The sequence below is a fragment of the Phalacrocorax aristotelis genome, chromosome 1 (genome assembly GCF_949628215.1).
Source record: "Phalacrocorax aristotelis chromosome 1, bGulAri2.1, whole genome shotgun sequence".
NCBI lineage: Eukaryota > Metazoa > Chordata > Aves > Suliformes > Phalacrocoracidae > Phalacrocorax > Phalacrocorax aristotelis.
Window position 1 is genome coordinate 93,809,353 of NC_134276.1, and position 23,815 is coordinate 93,833,167.

Sequence of the window (23,815 nt, forward strand, 5' to 3'; positions counted from 1 at the left end):
TCACACTGAGGACAGTCACCCATTGGAATAATCTCGCCAGGGAAGTAGTTGACTCGGCCACATCGGACACCTTCATGAGTCATCTGGACAGGGTGCTGGGCCGTCTTGTCTAACTGTGCTCTTCCTAGAAAGGTTGGACTAGAAGATCCCTGAGGTCCCTTCCAACCACTGATTCTGTGATTCTGTGATTCTGTGATTTTAATATCAATTAATAGATATACTTGTATGTGTATATGTATGCTATATATATATATAAAGATAAGAAAGGCCAAAAAAGAGTAAAATCCTCCATATTAATATTTTTGCTATTTTTGGCTTTTATTGGAGGGAGGAAAACAAAAGTTGGTTTCCTTTGAAGGGAAATGCAAACAATATCTTATGTAAACAAGGATATTCCTTTTGCTGATATACAGCGATTAAACTAACTGAAATTAGATTAGAGCTTAAAAATAATTACTTTTTCAATATGACACACTTATTCGATATTTTTATTTCCACTAAATACCCTAATCATAATCTGGTTTATTAGCAAAATACAAACTTGAATATTTTCAGCCATGACAAGCCAAAAGAGTGTTAACAAAACTTGAGCAGCTTAAAACTGTGTTTGATCCATTAACTATCCAACCTCCACTTTGAATTTTACATTGAGAGAAAGAACACGTCCAAAAGTGATGTGTAGTGAGTTGGTCTCATCAACGTAAAAATGCAAATTTATTATATTTTATTAAAAACATGAGTTAAACCAAATAATCTCTAAGGGTTTCAGATACCTTTTCAAACCTCAGATACCTTTCGAGACTGAAATTTTGCACCTTAAGGATGGTAAGACGTAGAATTAACAGTGCAAACCAAAGATAAATGTAATTGGAAAACCCTGTGTTGTTCCAACTTAAGATCATGAATCTAGTCAGAATTATGTATTGTAAGAAAGACAGATGAAAATACACGCAATGCTATTTAGCACAGAAAATCCTGAGCAAATTAAAACAGGACAGTAACACAATGCCTTCTTAAAGTCATAAATTTGGAGAGGGGGTGGGGGCAGTATAGGCAGAACTGTGATATTTCCTTTTAGCTGATCTTGTGCACTGAAAGCAGAAGAGAGATGCTCTGTCCTGTCTCCAAGACCTGAGCTACAGTCAATTGCATGGTGCTGCCAGGTAGACATATTTATTTCTCCAAAATTCTCTGCGCTCTTCAACAGAGGATTCCTTTTGCAACATCAGCTGATGGCCACTGCCTGAGGCCATCCGTAAAGGTTAGAATATCTACAGAGTTTCAAACTCTGAACACTGACACACACATCTTGCCACCCTTTTTATATGAAAAGGTATGGAACTATCTTCCTGTGACAGGCATTACATTTAAAAGAGACACTATGAAGTACAAAAGCCTGAGTTAGCCTAAAGTATTTCCAAACCTCAAACACAAAACTGGAACCTCTAAGCAAATACATTCATTGAAGTCTTGTTAATGTCTATAGTACTTGTGGCACCCACGTGACATATGTCTGGATGATCCCCTACTGTCCACTGCTCTTGGGATGCCCAGCGGCCCTCACCTCCCTGGGGACTCCCTCACTGTCTCTGGGCTGGCAATCATTGTGGCTACATGTCCACCATTAAGAAAATCAAGAAATTAATATACACCTTGCTCAATTCAAAACTCTGTCCTGCCAGCTTTACCTCTGCTATAACCAATTTCTGACATTTCAGAAAGCTGATCAGTTGTGTAAGACAGCAAAAGTACTTTTGACACGCTGAGGATAAATTTGTGTTGCATTTGACTAGGGGATACAGCTATAACTACTGTCCAAAAGCCATGTTGTTAGTATTTTGAAATAAATGTTGCTAATCCTTTTCTTTCCAAGGGCCAGGAAGGAAGAAGACTGCCTCTGAGGTCAAAACCAGATCAACGTATTCATTAAATCTGACTCACTTGTGTAGCAGATGTACCAGGTGTCTATGGTTTTTTAAAAACTTATCAGCTTTTGAAGCAATTTAAAGTCATCATCTTTACATGACTGTCTACTGTCTTCACCAGAAAGATCTTCCAATGTTTTAATGTTCTCATTGCTAGGACACCTCACGCAAGATTAAATATTTCTGAGATTTAAATTTTTGGCCTCTATCTCTTGATGCGTGTTGGTCGGCAAAACTGAGAGACCATCACTATCTTTTCAATATTCTTTAGTGAATGATCACATTCCTTCTCCAGTTTTTCTCTGGTAAACTAAGTTGACAGAGATACTTAGCATTGTTATGACAAGGCATGCTTTTCCAGTCCCACATGCTTTTAGTAGATTTCCTTGATTTTATTGCAGTTTTTCAATACAAGTCTTAACCTACGAGAACCAGAGCTGTGAACAACATTCTAATAGCAGTACCACCAGTGTTGTTTACTTTCTGCCTCCATTTGACCATTCTTTAGCAGTCAATGACTGTATTAGTTCTTTTTACCAGTATCATGCTGACACTTTTTAGAGAGACATTAGCTAGGATAATACCAGTCACTTACATTAGAGACAGAAAGCTCTCCCACTCCAAAATGAACTGCCTGGCATGTAATCAGTTAATTCAGTAACAGCAGTTCCATAATAGTAACCATGTGTAATATTTGTTAGTTAGAAATCTTTGTGTCATCTTCAAAATTCATCAATAAAATGTTTTTTATGAGATTTTTCAGAGTGATCTGAAGACAAGGTATAACTACTTCTTTACCTTCTTCATCTCCCTAGAAAGGAATTTTTGCCATTTAGGTCAAGAATTTCAGTGCCGCATGCGTTGTAAAAGCACGTTGGATTTTACAACATGGACTGTTGTTGGAATTTTGCAAGTTTTTATACTGAATTAGATTAAAAATTATAGTCAGAATTAAAATGTACCTTAAGAATTTATTATACAATAGGAGTCAATAATATACTATCTATCTAGCTTTTCCTTCTACAATTTTATCAGTATTTTCAGATCAGAAAATGATACAAGATAATTCATGATCCTGAAGGACAAAAACCTACACTATTCTTTTCAAGGTCTCAAATCACAAGCTCTTTTAGTCAACTTCTGTGTTTCATACTAGCACCATACACCTCCCTACCACCACGCTCAACCAACACAAAGATTTTGAAATTATCTGCTTCTCAGCACTACAGAAGTTTACAATCAGGATAGGATACTACACTTCAAGGAAAGAAGAGCAAACCAGAAGTGATATGTGAACAATGACGTTTAAAATATTTTGAGAAATGCATATTGATTTTGATTTTTTCCCCCCCATAAACACATGCTGACATGTAAAATCAACTGAAGAGACTCTTCTCCCTTCCCAGCTTCTGTTACTGGAAGAGGTAGCCCCATGGTACTTGTATCGCATATTTTTCTTTGCAAAAATGTTCCTGCAGCAAAATACCATACCAGTCATTTCTATTCATAGAACCTGTTACCAGCGTCCATTATTAAAGTCAGTATTTCTTAGCTGCTTACAATTCATGCAGAAAGCAGGACGTCTACATGATAAAGCAATTATCCATTTACAGAAGATAAGAAAAATATTAGCTCAGAAAATAAAAACCTTACATGGTATAATTCAAAGATAAATGCAATTACAAATCTTTGGAGAATAAAACCAATATCAATTAAGCAAACATACCAAACAGCTATTTTATCTCTAGATACTTCAGTTATTTAAAACATAAAACTTATTTAATATGATTTAATAATTCTTTTAAAATTGCTAACATCACTTAATTATTTTTTGAGAGGGAAAGTATGTATTTATCTAGCGATAAACTATGATTAAATACATTCCAATGATTAATGAAATCTAAATGACAATAATAATTTGGCATGCATAAGGAAGGAGGGTACCAAAAGAGACTTACTCAGTTGTGAACTGTACAGAAACTGCTTGAAGTCTTTATAGAACTCAACCTTATCTGAGGTCCAAAATTAGAAGCAGATGTCAGCAGAATAAAAACGTAATTATTCAAATAGGATAAAGAAGACGCTTTCTTTCAAGCATTCGTTTTAGTTCATGTAACTGAGCTTACATGAGGTCTTAGTAAGTATCATGTTTTATTATTCAAAAAGTGATTGTGTCTGGTCACTTAATAAAATCGATTGAACCTCTGTGATAGCAGCCAGACCAACAATAAAAATTACATTTTTATTCTAATGCAGTAGAAAAAAAATTAAACATTTAGAGTAATCTTACCAGAGCTCTGCATTTCACATCTATCTTTCTTTCCGGTGCTGCAGGTATGCTTTTAATCTTTAAGGAGAACCATACTTTGCAATTTGAAGAACTTCCTCCTATGTTAAAAAGAACAAAATGCCTTACAAATCATTGCATGAGGTGATCAATCATAGCAGCATTCAAATCAATGAGAAATTTGGACTTTTAGCAGAAATGCCAGTCATTGTTCATATTGAGACAAAGCATATCATGAACTGATTTAACTGCTGTCAACCACCTGCATTATCGAATCCCTTCTTGTCTGGATTCAAAATAGTAACAAAATCAATATATAGACAAACTGAATGGAAATAGCACTTTGGCAAATTAGTTTCCTAGGCTATCGTGTTGTTTCAGAATTTTAAATATCATTGATTCATAACTGGTTTTCTTCAACAAAGACAATGCTAAAAAATATTCTTAATTAAGTTTTTACTACAAGCTTATCCACCATATTTTCAAAACTAAAAGTTTTTATTTAAACAGATCAGAATTTCCAGTTATAAAGAATCCATCCTCAAATACGTGTTTGAACATACATTGATTTATACTGCAATGCATTTTTATCAGGTTTTGAGATGGGATTGTTGTAATACCTTGAATTATAAGAAAAAAAAAAAGCTAAAAAAGAAATTAACCAGTGATATCAAAAAAAGAAAGATAATCTTGGATTATTGTGATACCAAACAAGGTGGCATTAAAGAGACCGAGAATGCTCAAGGATGGTAAATACATGCATCAAAACATTCGCACATCAGTGTTATCCTACCAGATCAGATTAATTATCTATCTTATCCCAAGCTTTGTTACCCTTGACTAGTAAATGTTTGGCCAGAAGAAATGTGCAATAAACTCTTGTAAACCCACATTTAATTACACGATAAGCTGATGAGAAATCCAGAAGATTTGTTTCCCTTCAGTATTTTGTATTATCTAGTTCAAAAAGGAGAGACCGGAAATTCCAATGATATGCACGGAAGCTGAAATGCACCAGAGACTCCCTTTGAATTCTGGAGATCATTTATGAAGCCACAGAAGACTGTATATCACACACGTGTATGCTTGTTAAATTATAAGGATAGATTTTAAATTCTGCTGTTGTTGATGATTATGAAATGCTTAAATAATTGGTATTTGCGTTACTGTTACAATTAAGACCAGAAACAGGGAAGTGTTTACTACCAGCAACCATGGGAAGCATAGGCAAGCAGGTCTTCAAACTGAAGGCAGTCCATATCAGACTGACAGTATTTTTATGAGTTTATAATGTATTAAGCAAAATTAAATCAAAATTATATGACCTTTGGTGTATCACAGAATTTAAACTCTGTTCAGTTACCCAGAATAGTTGTTTTGCAGCTTCAGCCAAGCAATCTGTGTTTTGTGGTAAAGCATATCTTGAAGGCAGACTTTGAGTCTTGACTGGAAGATATTCACTAGCAGTTTGTTCCGGTGGCTAATGACTGGCACTGGAGGACATTTAAATATGAGTCTAATTTCTGATTTCCATTAGATTTGCTTCAATGTCCGGCCAAAAGATCTTGTAATGAGTTTCTCTGATAGATTTAAGATATCTAGCATTAAGTATCTAGCATTTTACTGTATTTAGAACATAGTCATGAATGTTAATAAAATTAGCTCTTCAATCTTGTTCAGATAGGTGAAAGAGACTGAGCCCAAAGTCTCTCATCATAAGGCCTGATCTCCACAGCACAAATATTTCATGTGGTAATTGTTTTGCAAGTACAAGCAGTTGTTCAGCACCTTTTGAACATGCATACACAGGAACAGCTTGCAGTATTCCTGTTTGTCAGTATAATGTATGAGATTAAAATAACCTTAATCCACCTACTCACGCGTCCCTGAACTGTACACTAGAGAGCTACATTAGCAGTTCTGTTTTACCACAGCATTAGTCTTAGGAGCTCCTACTGTTTTTCTTTTCTGCTGTGACCCCAGCTCTTCTCAGAGCCACTGCTTTCCTTGTTGCAGTTCTTAATCCTGCATATATGAATTTCTTTGTATACCCTATTTGCAACAAAACTGTGTCTGACTGGCTTTAATTATATTACTTTCTTTAAATCTTCACTGAATATATCCTTTATTAACTTACCCAATTCTTTTGTGCAGGCTAATTTGATATGCATACAATTTACTGTTTTTTAATACCAGCAGAATATTACAGTCTGGATTCCAGTCTTTGGAATAGCCTCAGTATCTTAAGATCTATAAAAATTAATATCACTGAGGTAAAGACATCTTCTGAATGGCCATTAAAGGATTCTGGCATGCACATGACCCTGAGTTTAATCAATTTTAAAAAGTGAAAAAAAATAGTATACAGAAGAGAGATGTCTCCTGCAAGATGGGAGGATCCCTTTACACCAGAACAGAACACATCACCTTGAACCTGAAAAAAAAGTTCTCAGTCAAAGACCAAAAGAAAGTCAAAGGGTACCCATAGCTCGACATACCCCACCCTTCAAGAATGCAGTCAAACTGCAGGAAAGGGTATAACAGGAGTCTATAAAATTCAGGTAGGAAACAACAAAGGAAAATGTCAACAGTAAAGTTCCATTTACACGGGATATGTGATTAAACAGCAGGACAAAGACATTATTAAAGCAACACATTCACAAATGAATGTTCTGTACAATTAAGGAAAATAGAAAAGAGCACAAACTGTTATTTAAACAGAAAATTAAGGCTGCCTCCCTGTCCCCAAACCCCTAGAACACCCATACAAAAAAACAACCCTTGAGTGACAACTTGCTAAAGACTTAAAAAAGTGGTAGTAAAATCTTTTCAAACACATCTCAGGCTGGTAGCCTGCCAAACTCAGAAAGGCTGATAGATGATCAGGGTGAAAAAGGAATGCCCAGGTAAGATAAGGCTGCAGCAGAAAACCTAAATCAATTATCTGCAGTTGGTTTTGCTATAGCAGAGTTCAGGGGCTTCCTACACCCACCCTAGAGCTTCTTTTGAGGGGAATGGTCAGAGGGACTCTCCCAAATTAAGGGTTCAGCAGGAAAGGGTTTGGAGCAGACTGATAAAGAGGAAAGTAGCAAAACACCTGAGCAAGAGTCTCTCTGCTCAACAGTTCAAAAGGAACTCATGCATGAAAGGGTGGTGATGCAAACCAGCATGTGACCCATTACTTAACTTCAGGTACAAAGAAATAAAAAGGCAGAGAATGTGCTGCCAATTTTTAGACAGGTCTCAGGGATAAACTGAGGAATTACAGATGTGAGTTTGTTTATATATTCCAAAGAAAATTATTAAGAATCACAGACAGTGAAGCCACAATACACAAAACTATTTGAAGTCTTTGACAAAGTCAGCAGCTGTGTGAATAAGGGAGATGTGGTTCACAGGGTACCCTGGTTTTCCAAAAATCTATTTCTAAGATCCCTTTCCAAATGCTTCTATGGAAACTAAGCTGAAGAAGAGGGAACACTAAAAGATGGGATTACAACACAGAAACCAAAGTACAGGAAGAAACTCCTAGTTCTCACCATGAGGAGAGAGAAAGAATGAAGTGAAAAGGCTTGCTTTTGGAATGAAAAGGCTTATCCACTTTTTCTCCCTATGATAGATATTTTAAGCATCATATTCTGTCTGTTACGAACTGATCACCTGGAAGTGTATCTCCAGTGTGTTAGAAGTACTTTCACTTTTTCCCTAATGTATAACCTCAAGTTTTGTGGAACTGCTTTGTGACTTCTCATTACAATGTTATGCCTTCCAGCAATTAATACATCTATACTGCTACCAAGATATTTTTCCATATAGACATACAGCCTGTTTTGCCTGATCACAGATTTTTCCTCTGTGCTCTTAACTTTCCTAGTAGACAGCAGGCTGATCATGAGCCAGCAATGTGCCCTTGTGGCCAAGAAGGCCAACAATATTCTGGGGTGCATTAAAAGGAGTGTGGCCAGCAGATCGAGAGAGGTTATCCTCCCCCTTTACTCTGCCCTAGTGAGACCACATCTGGAGTGCTGTGTCCAGTTCTGGGTTCCCCAGTTCAAGAAAGACAGGGAACTCCTTGAGCAAGTCCAGTGGAGAGCTACCAAGATGATCAGGGGACTGGAGTATCTCCCTTATGAGGAAAGGCTGAGAGACCTGGGTTTGTTCAGCCTGGAGAACAAAAGACTGAGGGGGGATTTCATCAATACTTAAAAATATCTAAAGGGTGGATGTCAAGAGGATGGGACCGGACTCTTTTTATTGGTGTCCAACAACAGGACAAGGGGCAATGGGCACAAGTTAGAACACAGGAAGTTCCACCTCAATATGAGAAAAAACTCCTTCCCTCTGAGGGTGCCAGAGCAGTGGCACAGGCTGCCCAGGGAGGCTGTGGAGTCTCCTTCCCTGGAGACATTCAAAACCCGCCTGGACGCGGTCCTGTGCCCCCTGCTCTGGGTGTCCCTGCTCAAGCAGGGGGGTTGGACAAGATGATCTCCAGAGGTTCCTTCCAACCCCTGCCATTCTGTGACTCTGTGAATCACTCTTCTGCACTTCATAATTACAGTAATGTAGAAGTTATCTACTTGCCTTTTCTTTTCTTGCTTTTATATATAAATTCATTGATTCTGTTCATACAAATTGCTTTAAAATCCTCTAATTCTTGCCATGTCTCAAAAGCAAAGCTTTCAGGTCAAGATGCTCTCTTTTTAGTTTTGATTTCAAGTATTTTTGTCTATTAAAACTTTTTTTTTCGTGTAAAGAACTCTTAATTTCTTTTTGTACTTTTTATGCATTTCATTGTTTAGATTAATTTCTCATTAAATCTTCCTCAATTTTGGAAAACCAAGTATTTTTGCTGGAGACCCTAAATAAACAACACAGCCCACAGATTACCTTTTTGGAAAACAGCTATCATGTTTGGGAGGGAATATCTTGTATGCATTTTTAAATTATATTACATATATTTAGATACTCTAGATTATAAGTATTATTTGCATATCACCTTCCACAGGCGTTTACCTAAAAATTGTCAAATACTGTAATTGAAACGATTTTCTTAACACGTGGAAAGAACCTGGCACTTCTCTGCTGAAGGAGCATCTTTCAAATATTTTTACAGCTGAACCCTGTACCAAACGTTCCTGCAGGTATTGTTTAGTATTAAGCCTTGAAGTTGCACAAAGTTTGATGTTCTGTCAACTTTTACTTGGTGAAAACACAGCTGAATGGTTGTTTTTCTGTCCACTTGCATTCTTAAAAACATAAAACCTAGTGCTTTGTCCCCACTTAGCTGTAAACCCAATACCAAACAGTGACTTTATAGTTGAGTCCCACCTCAGGTCTTTATCCATATAATGTATTTGAATAATGTATTTGAACAGCCTAGCCCAAAGCCAATTTATTTCAAGTATTCTCATTCTCAAGTAATTATAGCCTAATTCTACTCTGAATTTCTTCTCTTGCCAAGGCAAACCACAAGACAGAACCTAGTTCTTACCCTCAGGAGTACTCAGAAGTCACTTTCAAAGTTATAAAAATCTACTAAAGCTTTAGTTCCCTGAAACAAATGAACATAAGCAGATTAAATTCACAACAACTGATCTTGACCTTTCCTTTACTTGTACCTCGTTGTTTCTGTTTCACACCTCAAGAAGAAATTGCAGAATTGAAAATAGGCCTGGTATTAGAACTTCATTTGCTAATGTATAGATCAGAAGGTCAGGCATTTGGGGATTTCTTTGGCTGGTTTTTGTTAGGTTTTTTGAAGGGTTTTACTTTACCAGATAGTAGATGCTGGGAAAACAAGGCTGAAACATTACAGGCAATGGAGATAATCTCAATGCAATCCTGCTGAAACAGAGATGGCTCATTCCTGACTCACAGAACAAGATTATATCTGTCTGCTTCTGCTTTCTGCACACATTTAAAAAAATAAGCAAAAAAAAGTAGACACTCTTCTTTTTCTCTCTGCCCCTTAAAATGTTTCTTCTAATACAAAAACGTTCCAAGTTGATGACATTGTTTTGAGATTATGCCTTCTTCTCCACATAAGATGTCTCAATCCAGAACTTGATGTTCTCAGAACTCTATGAACAACTCAATACTATTGCAAACAAGTATAAACTCAAAGTTACCTGCACACCCACTTTTCTAAACTTGCATTGCCATTTTTAATGCATTTGAAGTCTTTTCTTAGGGCCTGAGCACCATACTTTGATGAGTTATGAGATAAGCTCAGTTTGACTTTAGGCCTGTATTTCTTATCATCTCACTCTGGGACTTCAATGACAAATAAAAATCCTTAGCCTGCTTTATGCAACCATCAGGTCATGATCTTGTCAGATCTCATAAAAAGAGCAAAACAAATTTTAGTCAGTACTTCAGATGGAAATCACCACTAAAAAGGAGTGAGCACAAATATTCTGAAGATAAGAATGCATCTACTTAAATATTTAATCTTCACTATTTTCTCTTTTAGTCTCTCCCTTGGTCAGTAGGCTTTGGCCCTTGCTAGTTAGGGCCAAGCATCTGTCATTAATGATTAAGGCAAACTAGCATCTTCCATATGTTAGCTACTGCAAATTCAATCCACATCACTATAAAAGAGCTTACTTATTTTTAGTTTTTTAGAACTTTCCCTGATAATTTAATATATTTTTTTATATGGAAGCATTGTAAGCATAGAAAGCTGCATAATTCCTATTACATGTAGTTATCCTGAAGTTGAGGAGGGGGACAAAACCAAAAACCAGACATATTTCTGTATCCGTTCCTTAATAAGTCAATTTCTTCAACTAATATTTATCTACAGCAACTACATTTGAGAATAGAAATTTCTGTATTTAAAACACAGGACTACTAAATTACAATTTATATGAAAATTAAACTTGAGCCTTAAATAAACTTTTCAGGTTAAAATTTTCACAGGTGTCCTTCAAGTCTCATTCTAGGTTATATGATATACCAAAATCATCAGTTTTTCTTTCAGAGAGTAGAGCATCCTTTTGTAATCCAGTCGGTCTGGTGTCTTGTCCTGCTTCTCTTTAGTGATGCAAATAAACTGTTCCTCCTGGGTGTGATCTCTTCATTTTATTGCACAATTTTTAAAATGTTATAGGGGTCTTCTTAACAATTCAGTGTTGTAAACTTTATTCTTTTAATCTTATACTTCGTATCATGTCCTGAAGAGTTATCAATTGCAAAATCACCTTCCTTATACTCACAAGATGCTTTTCTCTACTCACTTGGAAGAGAATACATTACTACCATATCAGCCACAAACTGAAATTTCTGTTCTCTCTGCCCCCTTTCCTTGTCCTTTCCTTAAAATTACTTTTCATCCTGTGTCTGCTACACCAGCTGTTAAATGTGCTGTCAAGCATCAGCGGTTATATATTGGCTTAAAAATAGAAAAGATTCTTCTCTCCTGATTTGGACACAGCTGCCTATCATTCAGCTGAATTACATATCACTGATGAAGAAGGAAGATTTGGCTTGGTCTCCTGAGAACTGTAGAATTCTAGGGTGTTTTCTGAGGGTATGTGGATATGGACGCAATGGGGAAAGTGGAATCTACTGCTAAATAAAACTAATTTATTTGAAATACTGTGTCCTAATTTTACAGACTTCTCATATTGGCATCAAAAGTATGATTATTTAAACAAAAAGCTGAATTGACGTGATATTTTCTAATCCATTGTGCATTGTTTCCACAGTTTTTTTACCTAATATTTACAGAGCTAATACAGCAATAAAAAGAAATAAGTTAGATTCAATTCCAGCTTTAAATAAAACATCAACAACACTCTTAGATGTGTCTTTAAGGGTATGGTTTTTAGCAATAACAGGCAAAGGAATAACACAGCATGATTTCTTGGTTCTACAGAAAACTTTCCAGGCTGGTAGTTACCTAAATTATCTTTGAGTTTGCACCCTTCCTGCTGTTCCCATAGTATATGACTGTATTTTACAGAATGTAAAATATGAATTTAAAAAGGCATTTTGTCTAGTTCTGTACAATATGTAAATATGTAATAGTTTTCAATATATAAAAAGCTCACCCCTGCTAGCACAGGATAGATAAATCAAAATTTAGACTTCATTCTGCTCACATGCAAACACATCATGAGTAAACAACCCCCTGTAGGGTCATCTCTGAAGGACAAGAGCTGTTGTTCCTGAAAAATTATACTGATAATTTTTATACTGACTAACTATATGTTGTATTTATTTAGCTTTTCCTTTTTGATTTGGAATACATAATTTTTATATAAACTTTTTGGAACAGACTAGCTATAAAGAACACGTGATGATTTATGTTCCTTATTTTTCAAATCTGAATGGCTTTAGCAATCTAAAAATTATGCTAAAAATACCCAACATTTCTTCTCTAAACTTTTTTCTGACAAGTTAAGTTTCTCTACCACGTTAAATTTACAGATTTTTCTTCTGTAATTTTTTTTTACAGAATTTTAATGGATTACATCAGACTCACTTACCATAAACCTCAAAATTTATTCCAGATACAAAACTAGTTACAATAATCTGTCCAAAGAGATATAAACCCACTACAATAATGTACCCCTTTTAATAGCCTTTTAACAGTGTCTCTAAATAAATCTAATTCGTTCATATGTCCCAGGTAAAAAAATGAAATTTTTCTGTATAAGTAGACCCATCACTCCAGTGAAAACTATTTCTAAATTAAATACTATTTTAATTGGTTCTAGATAACTCTCTCCACATTCAGTTTCCAAGTGTAGAAAATCTGCACCTAATTTTTGGTGAAAGCTGTAAAACATTAACACATTAAGAAAATATTGCAATCCTATTACATTAAAAGGTCATAATGATGCAAAAAGGCAGACACTGATATTAATTTTTACTATGTGAGGAATAGCTTATCCTTGGAAATGCAATGTTTCTACATTTTCTTCTTCCAAGGAAGTTATTAATTTAGGGTTGTCACCTTTAGGCTTGAGCTCATGAGTTTTCTCACCTAAGGGTTATACTTTTTCAATAAATGTAATCAATATCTATAGCTTTTAAAAGTGTTTTTGCATTACATGGCAAGATAAACTTTGCTGTCAGCTACCACTTGATGCACATGAACATATCTGAGTAACCCTAACATTGCAATGAATACTCATTTAATGCATCCCTTACAACCTTGCTTGAAAAAACATTTTAACATTCCTCAAACATTAATCTTGTTCTTAAAGGATATGATGTTATAATTCGCTTAGAGCGACTTGCATACATTTAGTGTGTGCCTTACGTTTTGTATCAAACCTAGGTCATAGAGAGGGACACTACTAAAGTGACATTGAGGTTGGAAGATTGCGTTAGTTTGCCCACCTAAACCAGAGATGATGTATCAAAGTGGTGCACTTCAAAATGCTGCAATTTAAAATGAAATTATGATGCTTTCATGTGTAAAAATGTACTTAATACTGAATTAATTCAAATTTTTCAAGTTAATATAACACATGTAGGCAGGATTGGTGAAGAAGGGCATTCTGCAAGAGCGAAATCTACCAGCTAGAGTAGGGTTCCTTTTCTTTAGGACTTGTCTTAAACTAGGTAATGACTGTATCTCAAAGGCTTTTGTCACTTTGGAAAATTCGGAAACAGAAATGAGAACAATTTTCTAAAATGTAAAAGTAAAACCACATTTTGGCCCTTGGAATTAGCTGTGATGACCAGGAAACAAAGCTCTGAAAAAGTGTCTGATCTCTTATCAGGCAGAAATCCAGAACCCCTCTTCTTCTGCCTTCAAAGCCATCTTTTCAAATTAAGATCATCGCCTTACGGTGGAATCTCAGATACCACTAGCTCATGAACAGTATTCCTTTTCCCTAAACTTTCCCCAAAACGATAAGGAGAAAAGAGAATTTTAACACCACAGACAGCTTGTTTCAAAGAAATGCATTACTAATGCTGTTGACATCTTCCATTTTTGAAGCTCAGTCTTCCATGCTATTAATATCACCACAGTATGATGTCGTAACGCCATTTCTCAGTTAGGCACCTTTACCCCATAAAGACACTTTCTCATCTCCATCTTCCAGGTTACAGCTTTAAAAAAATCATCCAGTAGATCTGCTATGTCTATGGGATTTGGAAAAAAGAAAACACCCTTTTAACTCAAAATATCCTTGATGCCCTTCATAAACTCTCAATACTTTAATATGATGACGTCACAGCTCTCCTTTCTTCCTTGCAGTTGGGTGATAAAATGTAAATATGGCAAATATTATTATTCCCCTTCTACAAGGTTTTTTTCGGTCTCCATTTGTATTGTCTTCTGCACTTATCCAGGGCACGTACCTTTCATGAAATTTAGTCTAATCTGCTATCAGCTATTTATTGGTGAGACCCAGACCTATCTGCTGGTACACATTGGGGCAGATCTCAGGGTCTGACCTGGTTCATATTAAACTCTTTCTGAAGAAATCATGCAATAGGGTGTAAACTCAGAGCATATGCCAGTATGCCATCCAGATACGAAGCACTTGTGACACTAGTCAATATAGATATAACCAAGAGATCAAAAATCAATAATAACACAGGCAATATATTTGTCATTAGAATCCATCACCCCTCAACTTTTTACGCTCTGCAGGCAGCTTGACATATGTGATCATGAAGTATGCAAAGGTTAAGAAAATTCCAAATGCTAAACAGAAATGAAGCACATTTTAGCAACACGAGTCAAAATCTCACTGGTTTTTTTTTTTTTTGTTTTGGTGTTGGTTTTTTTGGCAGGGAGGAGGGGAATATTCTACCATATTAATAGTTGGACGAATACATTTTGGAAGAGTAAATTCAAAGGACTGTCACACACCTTACCAAAGTAGGTCCACAATGTCGATTACATTTCTCAACCCTGCTTTCTTAGGTAAGAGTATACACACACTGAAAAGAACATCGGACTTGCACCAGAAGCCACTGAATATTTGCTGAAGAGGTGGGTTGAAATGGACACTTAGGAGATGAAACAATCTACTACATAAGGAAATTGTCAAGAATTAGCCATTGAAAATAAACAGAGCATGTTTGGGGAGCACTGGTAGGTTTGAAGTGGGATGGTCTGTATGTTTGGGAGTGGCCTGAACCCCAGACGTGTTTGTATCGTACGGCTTTCTCAAAACTCTGCCCTTACAGTATTTTTTTCATCTTTTACTGCCTGGCTCTAATATGAGTCTAGAAGATTAATTTGTCGCAACTGGTTAACTCAAAATCAGATCATCGTCACAAGCAGAATCTTTGTAGTAATTTATGGGAAGATGATACTTTTCGAATAGTAAGAAAGAGGAACTGGAACTTTTCACTGATTAGAATAAATTTTGTATAATTGGAGATTATATTGAAGTGATTTGTTTGCTTAGAATACTAACACAGTTTTAAAATACTGATTAACTTTTAATGTGAAGATAAATTATATTTGCTTTAAGAATGTTTGAATATTATAATTACCTTAGTTCAAAGACCTGACAAAGGAAGAAGCTGAGGCTAAGTAGAGGAGGTACTTAGGATAATCTAGTCTGAGAGTAGAATAAGCACATAATTACAAAGAAGGAGAAAAGAACAACTCAAGAAAAAAAGTCAAAAGAAACCCCACAAAGTAGCTAATTGTTATGCAATGATGAAAATACTTATAAAAACACAGAAAAACTAGTATAACTAGTATAGTTCTAGAATTTCAGAAAACAGTTACTGCTAAATAAATCTTTTTCTTCAGAAAAATTTTCAAGGAAAGACAACTATTACAATGTCCACATGAACAAAAGATTGCTACTAAAAGTGATCTCCCTGTCCCTGATGGAAAGTGTAACATACAGTGGGGCTTTAGTGCATGTGAAAAATATCAGGAAAATTTTACAATGGTAAGGGTAGAGAAGAACTAGGACAGATTACCTAGGTCATGTGGTGTTCATCAGTAAATAGCTTTAAGGAACATCCTAGAGGAATGGTTGTCAAAATCTACAAGGGAACAAGGTATACATACCAGGTTATACCTACCTAACACACTCTCACATTCCACCAAATGCCTCAACACACCCTCATTCACAGTCATAATCCGTAGCTCACAAGAAACTAGAATACTTGGTACTCTGTTAACACACACAGATCTAGGAATGAAGTACCAAGTAGATGTAAGCATGATCATGCTCACATCAGTCAGCTTCCTAACCCAATGAACACAAACAAGTTATGTACTAACTTTCCCTGCTCCTACATCCTTCATACAACTTTTAAAATTGCTCAAATTCTTAAGAGGTTTTTTCAAAGGTCTATTGCTTTTTCTCCATTTGCCATATCTGGCTTGATTTCTATTGATAACTTTTCTTACTTTTCTTTCTTTCTTTCTTTCTTTCTTTCTTTCTTTCTTTCTTTCTTTCTTTCTTTCTTTCTTTCTTTCTTTCTTTCTTTCTTTCTTTCTTTCTTTCTTTCTTTCTTTCTTTCTCTCTTTCTTTCTTTCTTTCTCTCTTTCTTTCTTTCTTTCTTTCTCTCTTTCTTTCTTTCTTTTTCTTTCTTTCTTTCTTTCTCTCTTTCTCTCTTTCTCTTTCTCTTTCTTTCTTTCTTTTTCTTTCTTTCTTTCTTTCTTTCTTTCTTTCTTTCTTTCTTTCTTTCTTTCTTTCTTTCTTTCTTTCTTTCTTTCTCTCTTTCTTTCTTTCTCTCTTTCTTTCTTTCTCTCTTTCTTTCTTTCTTTTTCTTTCTTTCTTTCTTTCTCTCTTTCTCTCTTTCTTTCTCTCTTTCTCTCTCTCTTTCTCTTTCTTTCTTTCTTTCTTTCTTTCTTTCTTTCTTTCTTTCTTTCTTTCTTTCTTTCTTTCTTTCTTTCTTTCTTTCTTTCTTTCTTTCTTTCTCTCTTTCTTCCTTCCTTCCTTTCTTTCTTTCTCTCTTTCTTTCTTTCTTTCTTTCTTTCTTTCTTTCTTTCTTTCTTTCTTTCTTTCTTTCTTTCTTTCTTTCTTTCTTTCTTCCTTCCTTCCTTCCTTCCTTCCTTCCTTCCTTCCTTCCTTCCTTTCTTTCTTTCTTTCTTTCTTTCTTTCTTTCTTTCTTTCTTTCTTTCTTTCTTTCTTTCTTTCTTTCTTTCTTTCTTTCTTTCTTTCTTCCTTCCTTTCTTCCTTCCTTCCTTCCTTCCTTCTTTCTTTTTTCTTTCCTTTCCTTTCCTCTTTCTTTCCTTCCTTCTTTCCTTCTTTCCTTCTTTCCTTCTTCCCTTCTTTCCTTCTTTCCTTCTTCCCTTCTTTCCTTCTTCCTTTCTTTCTTTTCTTTTAATCTTTCTCTGCCTATGTCTTACCTTCAGAAAAATCCAAAGGTAACTTTGTCTCTGGGAATTGACCTATAAGGTCTCAGGTAATGAACAGAAAGATTACTGTTAATTCCTATTGCCTGGCATATAAAGCCACTAAGGGTGATCATGGGAAACGAGGTCCTTAAATGACCCTGTGGGCTCTCCTGAGGGTTAGGAAAATCATATTTAAGGATGCCTACAAAACCAATATAAACCATGTAATTGGGAATGGGATGGGAAAGATAACACAAGGGAAAGATGCCCTGTGTCAATGTAGTAGAAAAGCCACCAGTATTAATTGCTTGAAGAAGTTCCAAAAAAGGATGGAGTAAAATATCCTAGTTTTTTTTCTTTTTTCCCCCTGCGTCTTGGCAGAAATACTATTCAGTGGCCAGGTTTAGCATACCTCTGCACATTTTAAGAGGGTATAAACTGTGACTTATGCTAGGAAATCACTTGCCACGTGAACAGCTTGGGTAAGCTGTGTGACACAGACATTTTAACTTGTTTTAAAAAGTAAAAGCCTGCTCAGGAGTCATGGACACACCGTCACGGTTGATATACCCTTGGCACAGTTAAGATAAGTTGTACTCAAATGATTTCCAGTTGTGAAGTTCTTTAAAATGATACTCAAGTGTTTTCCTGTTCCACGTCAGGATGAATACAAAAGATATAAGATACAGGCATTTATACGTATAATAATTATATTTTTCCAAAGAGAAAAAACCTAATTGGTCATAGTTTGGGTTTTTTTTCTTTCTTTTTAAAATGTGTGATATTGTTATACTCCATAAAATATTTTCATACATTAAACTTTTTGGCTACTAAGAGCTCTTTAACATATAATACTTAACATCAATGAACTGTAGCCAGAAAAATTCAAATACGAAATTAGTATGATTTTAGAAATGGCAAAGATCTTCATGGTACTGAAACAACATACCAATGTATAATTAATGCCTTTTTGAACTTTTATTTCAGTCAAACACAAGTTACTGAATGAAATATAAAAGTACATTAGTGAAACATAATGTCCTGTGACAGGCAGAAGATCAAAGTAGCACTCAAAAAAAAGGCAGCAGAAAAGCAGCATGTATTCTTAAATCTCAGAAGCCTGCTCACAAATATGGCATTTACTTATTGTAAAGGCTTAGCAAACCTTTTGCTTTTAAGTCTTAGCAGCTAAGGCCTGTTAGAATGTCTTTAATAATCCTCCAGGTGCTGTAATATGTAGGTGCTATATGCTGTGGTGAAGTATACTTGCAGTGGTTAAATGTTCTTTATTATGAAATTCCAAGTCACATTCTATTATTGCCAACACAATATATTCAAAATAAGCTTACCAAAGTTAGCCCCGTTTTATACTAGTCTTGGGTCACACATTCAAGTAACTGCTCTTATGATTTGCTGTACATGTGAGGTATTTAAAAGCTACACTCTATTACGCCACACAAGTCCTTCATTTGAGAGGCAAATCCCATTGAATCAACTGAGTTATAGAAATTACCTTGGAATTTAGAAGCTACTGTAAAATCAATTGCTGTATTTCCCTAAAAGTTCTATATCTCTCAGCTTGGAATCCAGCAGCTTAAAAAAATATCAAAAAGACCCAAGAAATGGTGACCATTAAATATCCCCATTTTTAATATAGAACTTCATTAATATTCAAAGATATTATCCATTCTAGCTACCAGGGAACTAATTTAACAATATTTCCTGGGATATACGTTAATTTCTAACTGAACCTTTAACTATGACTTAACATTGATTTTATTATATGAACCTACCTGAAATTTTAGTGAGAAGACATCTCACTTCCAGACAGGGTTCCCTTCTAAATTCTCTACCATACTTTAGCAGGCTCACCATGTGCAGTTTCCTTTAAAAAACATGCTAAATCTTAAAGGCAATAATGCCTATTTCCTAAGTGAAGATAAGCCAGAATTACAAAAATTTTACTCATGCATCCTACAGAACGATTCCTGACCACTGTTAAATAGATTTTTTTTTAATTCTGCATTTACCAAGAAAAATTAATTTTTCCATAATACAGGAGGTATGGTAAAAATATGAAATTAACCAACAGCGTTTTATCAACATTAATATAGTCTTACTGTAATGTTTCATAGAAACACAGCTAGGCAAAGGCAAAGGCATTAAACCTCACAGATGTCCATTTATTTTCTTTTTCAGCGTAACCCTTTTACTTTAAAAGGAACCTTTTAATCAAGTTAATTGGGATTTGGATCACTTTCCATTCCAAGCTCTGCCACAGAGTAGGCACTTGGTCTCATTCTCCTAAGGCAAGTCAAAAAGGCAACACAAAGCAACGCCACATATACAAAAAAGGCAACATTATTTTGGGATGTAAACTGTGTGTTCCCTGAAGTATATATTCTTAACAGGTATAATTTTCTGACCTCTTTAACATGTTTCTGCTGAACACATAGGTAATTTTAGGAAAACTGTGTTTACTTCTCTATGTATCCATAAAATACAGAATGAGTTAGATGAAAAATAGAATCCTGACCACAATGACGAAGTGGGCAGATTTTCATTAGATTTCAGCAAAACCTATTGTAGAGTTGTGTGAGCAATTTATGTTTTCAATAAAATAAGAAACGACGAAGACAAATTCCATTAATCTTCAAGTAGAAGAGCTTTATGTTCATATACTTCCACAGTAAATAAAAACAACCCTTCATTAATTTTGTGGATATTTTCTGCCATATTTACAGATGCTGAACTTTAGCAGGTTGTTTTTACTAATTTCTCAATATATTGGTGGACAAATAAGGTGTAGATAACTGATACATCCAGAGAGTTTAGTGAAAGCAATCCTCTAATTCCTTCTAACATTCAACAATAACTAGTATGTGAATGCAGCCTACATTTTCATATTTAGAAAGAAAAAGTATCTTAAAAAAAAAGCAAACACCATTCATTATTATTCGATACAAAAAACAAAAAAAAAACCCACAAACAAAAATAAAACCTCCAAATGGTAACATTAATGCTTTCCAAAGTTTGTTTTCAAGAATAATTTCCAATTTCCAGTTTAAATGCAAATATTAATTCTGAGAAATAAACATTCATTCAAAAGAAATGAACTTTGATTTGAAGATTCTAAACATACAGGACATGGGAATCCCTGTAGTACATGTTGACTTTTTTGCCTGTTCATCTCTTCACCTACCTATAGAAAAGTGAGGATCGTTTGAAAGATCCTTGACATGAGATCTACAACATAATACTTACAAGTCATGCTTTTAGTAAACCCCACTGCAACACACAAGATATTATAAGGAGTAATAAAGAAAAAATGTTACACAATCTCTCCATACATTTATTGGTATGAAATTAGGCAAACTACTTTAAACAGAAGCATGAGAGTGAGTTTTCTCTAGTCTTCATGGAAAAATATAGGTCAAAAGTTCAGTGGAACAAAATAAATATACCTTAGTGTAAAACAGAAAAGGGAAAAGCAAGGACCTTTCAGTACAGATAAAGCATGTGTTCAGGACTCAAAATATCTTTCAGAAAATCTCAGCTGAAAAAAACCCACTATATTTGTCAAGAGAAAAAATACTTGTGGGTATGTAAGGTTACTATAGAAAGTCAAACTAATTCTCAGTAAACAACAAAATGAAGTGTGACAGATACTTCAAGGTAAAGCAAAAGGATGTGCCAGTTGATTGCAAATCAGTTCAGATTTTGGATATGAACCGAAGTGTGATATTTAGCAGACAGACTCTGCAAAGTATCTTCTAAAGTACTTCCTCAGCTCACAGAAAAGCAAAGTGACCCCTAGTGAGATACATTCTAGCATCTGGCATCTCATTTACCTATTGACTGACTGTTGCTGAATAAACTCTAACACATATATACAAACTACCTAAATATAAAATTCAACACATTTGTTGATGCATGCATCCTCCGCAAACTATTGTATGGTTTGAACTCACAATCAGTGGCATATTAGCAAATATAAATATTGCATTGATACATTTTAATTATTTTTTATGCACAAAAGAAGGAAAAACTGGAGATAATGGCACTCTTCCAATCCTTTCTGCTAATATTACAACAGCATTCAAATTATTTTTGCATATTTATACTTCTATTGTTTCATTAAGTTATATTAAAAGAACAATCATCACAATTTATATTGTAAATTTAATCTAACACTTCACAATGTTGCTTCTATTTTTATCTCCTCTTATGTACAAAAAGCAGGGCTTACAAATTAAAAAGACATAGAACCTCGAGTTTTTGCAATACCAGCAGCAAATGAGATTTAGGACAAGAGTCAATAAGTAGGAAAGTAAAAGGTTATTAATTTAGCCTACTTGTTTCCATTTTAAAACTCACTGACATTTGCTAATATCTTTGCTAAACTAACTTTCCGATTCAAAATTGTCCAAACCAGTTGTCTTCACTGGGTTGTTCTTCTGGAATTTTCTAGACAAAGGAATCCAGTAATAGCTACTCTAATAAAATACTCATTTTTCTTACAGTCACAGTTTTTAGATTTTGCTGAGAAGCTGTAGCACAGCATTTAGAGCAGGGAATGCCATTTTTTGATGAAGTCATCTTACAAATAGAAACATGTTTTTTACTCTTTCTGTGAAAATGCACTCAAATTTTGCAGTTTTTTATCTCCAAAAATTATTTTGTTGTGCATATATATATATATACACACACGAGAGGTTTACCAGTGTCTGATGCTTAAACACTCTGGAAACCCAGTCTGTACCTAACATGTCCTAGCCACTCAATTCCCATGTCAACCAGATTTGCACAGAGCTACAGCAGCAGCTTTGAAAACCTGGAAGGGAAGAGTGACACTGGACAAATGAAATAAAATGCATATTCAAGAACTAGCATAACTTGACAGTGACACACATGGCTTTTTCTACTTGCTAGAAAAAGTATTCTTCACTTAGCGGATCACATTAGTAGTTTTCTTACAAATACTTCTAGTGGTTTGGAGGGAATTAACACAAATGCCCCAATTTTTAAAAATGTGGATAATCAGCCTTTTAAAGCCTTTCCTCCATAAGAAATAGCATGTACAGGTTTTCCTTAGTTTGAAAAATCTGGCATACCAGATTACTTTCACTTAGAATAAGGGAAACTGCATGTAATCCAGGAGCACCACAAAATGCAGGAGTCTCACAGAGAGATCATAGAATCATAGAATTGTTTAGCTTGGAAAAGACCTTTAAGATCATCGAGTCCAACCCTTAACCTAACACTGCCAAGTCCACCACTAAACAACATCCCTTAGCACCACACCTACATGTCTTCTAAATACTTCCAAGGATGGTGACTCAGCCATTACCCTGGGCAGCCTGTTCCAATGCCTGACCATTCAGTGAAGAAATTTTTCCTAATATCCAATCAAAACCTCCCCATGTGCAACTTAAGGCCACTTCCACTCGTCCTGTCACTTGTTACTTTGGAGAAGAGACCAACACCCACCTTGCTACAACCTCCTTTCGGGTAGCTGTAGAGAGCAATAAGGTCTCCCCTCAGCCTTCTCTTCTCCAGACTAAACAACCCCAGTTCCCTCACCTGCTCCTCATAAGACTTGTTCTCCAGACCCTTCACCAGCTTCGCTGCCCTTCTCTGGACACGCTCCAGAACCTCAATGTCCTTCTTGTAGTGAGGGGCCCAAAACTAAACACAGTATTTGAGGTGCATCTCACCAGTACCGAGTACAGGGGGAGGATCTCTTTCCTGCTCCTGCTGGCCACACTATTCCTGATACAAGCCAGGATGCTGATGGCCTTCTTGCTCAAATGATATAGTTTGCTTTACATGTTTTCTCCAGGATAAAGAGATAAAGTGCTTGTATGCGAGATGCATTACATTCTAAGTGGCAAAACAACGTGTCAGTGGTGAGTAGCTTTTTAAAGAAAAATTTTTATTTGGCCATGAAAGAATAGCACCTGGCATTCTGACTGAATTCAACCTGTGATTGCTTATAAAGACAGCAAGGCTCTGGATCAACCTACGGTGAACAGCAAGGACCTACAGGCAGAGAATGCAGTACAAATGAAGAAATTCTTAGCTTCTTATGGAAATCAAGTGATGCTAAAGGCCAAAGACTTCGGCAGCAAACCCCTCAAAAAGGCCAAAACAGCTTTGAGTTCAGGTTAACTCTCACTATGATAATGCTAACATCAGACAGCAACTGAAGATGCTCCAGGCTGTGACGACAATGGTTGAGACTTTTCCTGTTCCTTCTTGTTATCAGTGACAGTTTTATTCGGTAGTAGTAATCAACACAAACCAGTAACATACGCGCTC

The 23,815-nt window shown here is 35.4% G+C and overlaps 1 protein-coding gene across 1 annotated transcript in view; it reads right to left on the reverse strand.

The window, feature by feature from the left end:
• Positions 1 to 23,815, reverse strand: part of CFAP47 (cilia and flagella associated protein 47) — a 349,717-nt gene that overhangs the window by 118,195 nt on the left and 207,707 nt on the right. Inside the window, exon 51 of the mRNA XM_075097894.1 lies at positions 4,216 to 4,313. Within this exon, the coding sequence (XP_074953995.1) occupies positions 4,216 to 4,313 (98 nt within the window). The remainder of the gene's footprint in view (positions 1 to 4,215; positions 4,314 to 23,815) is intronic.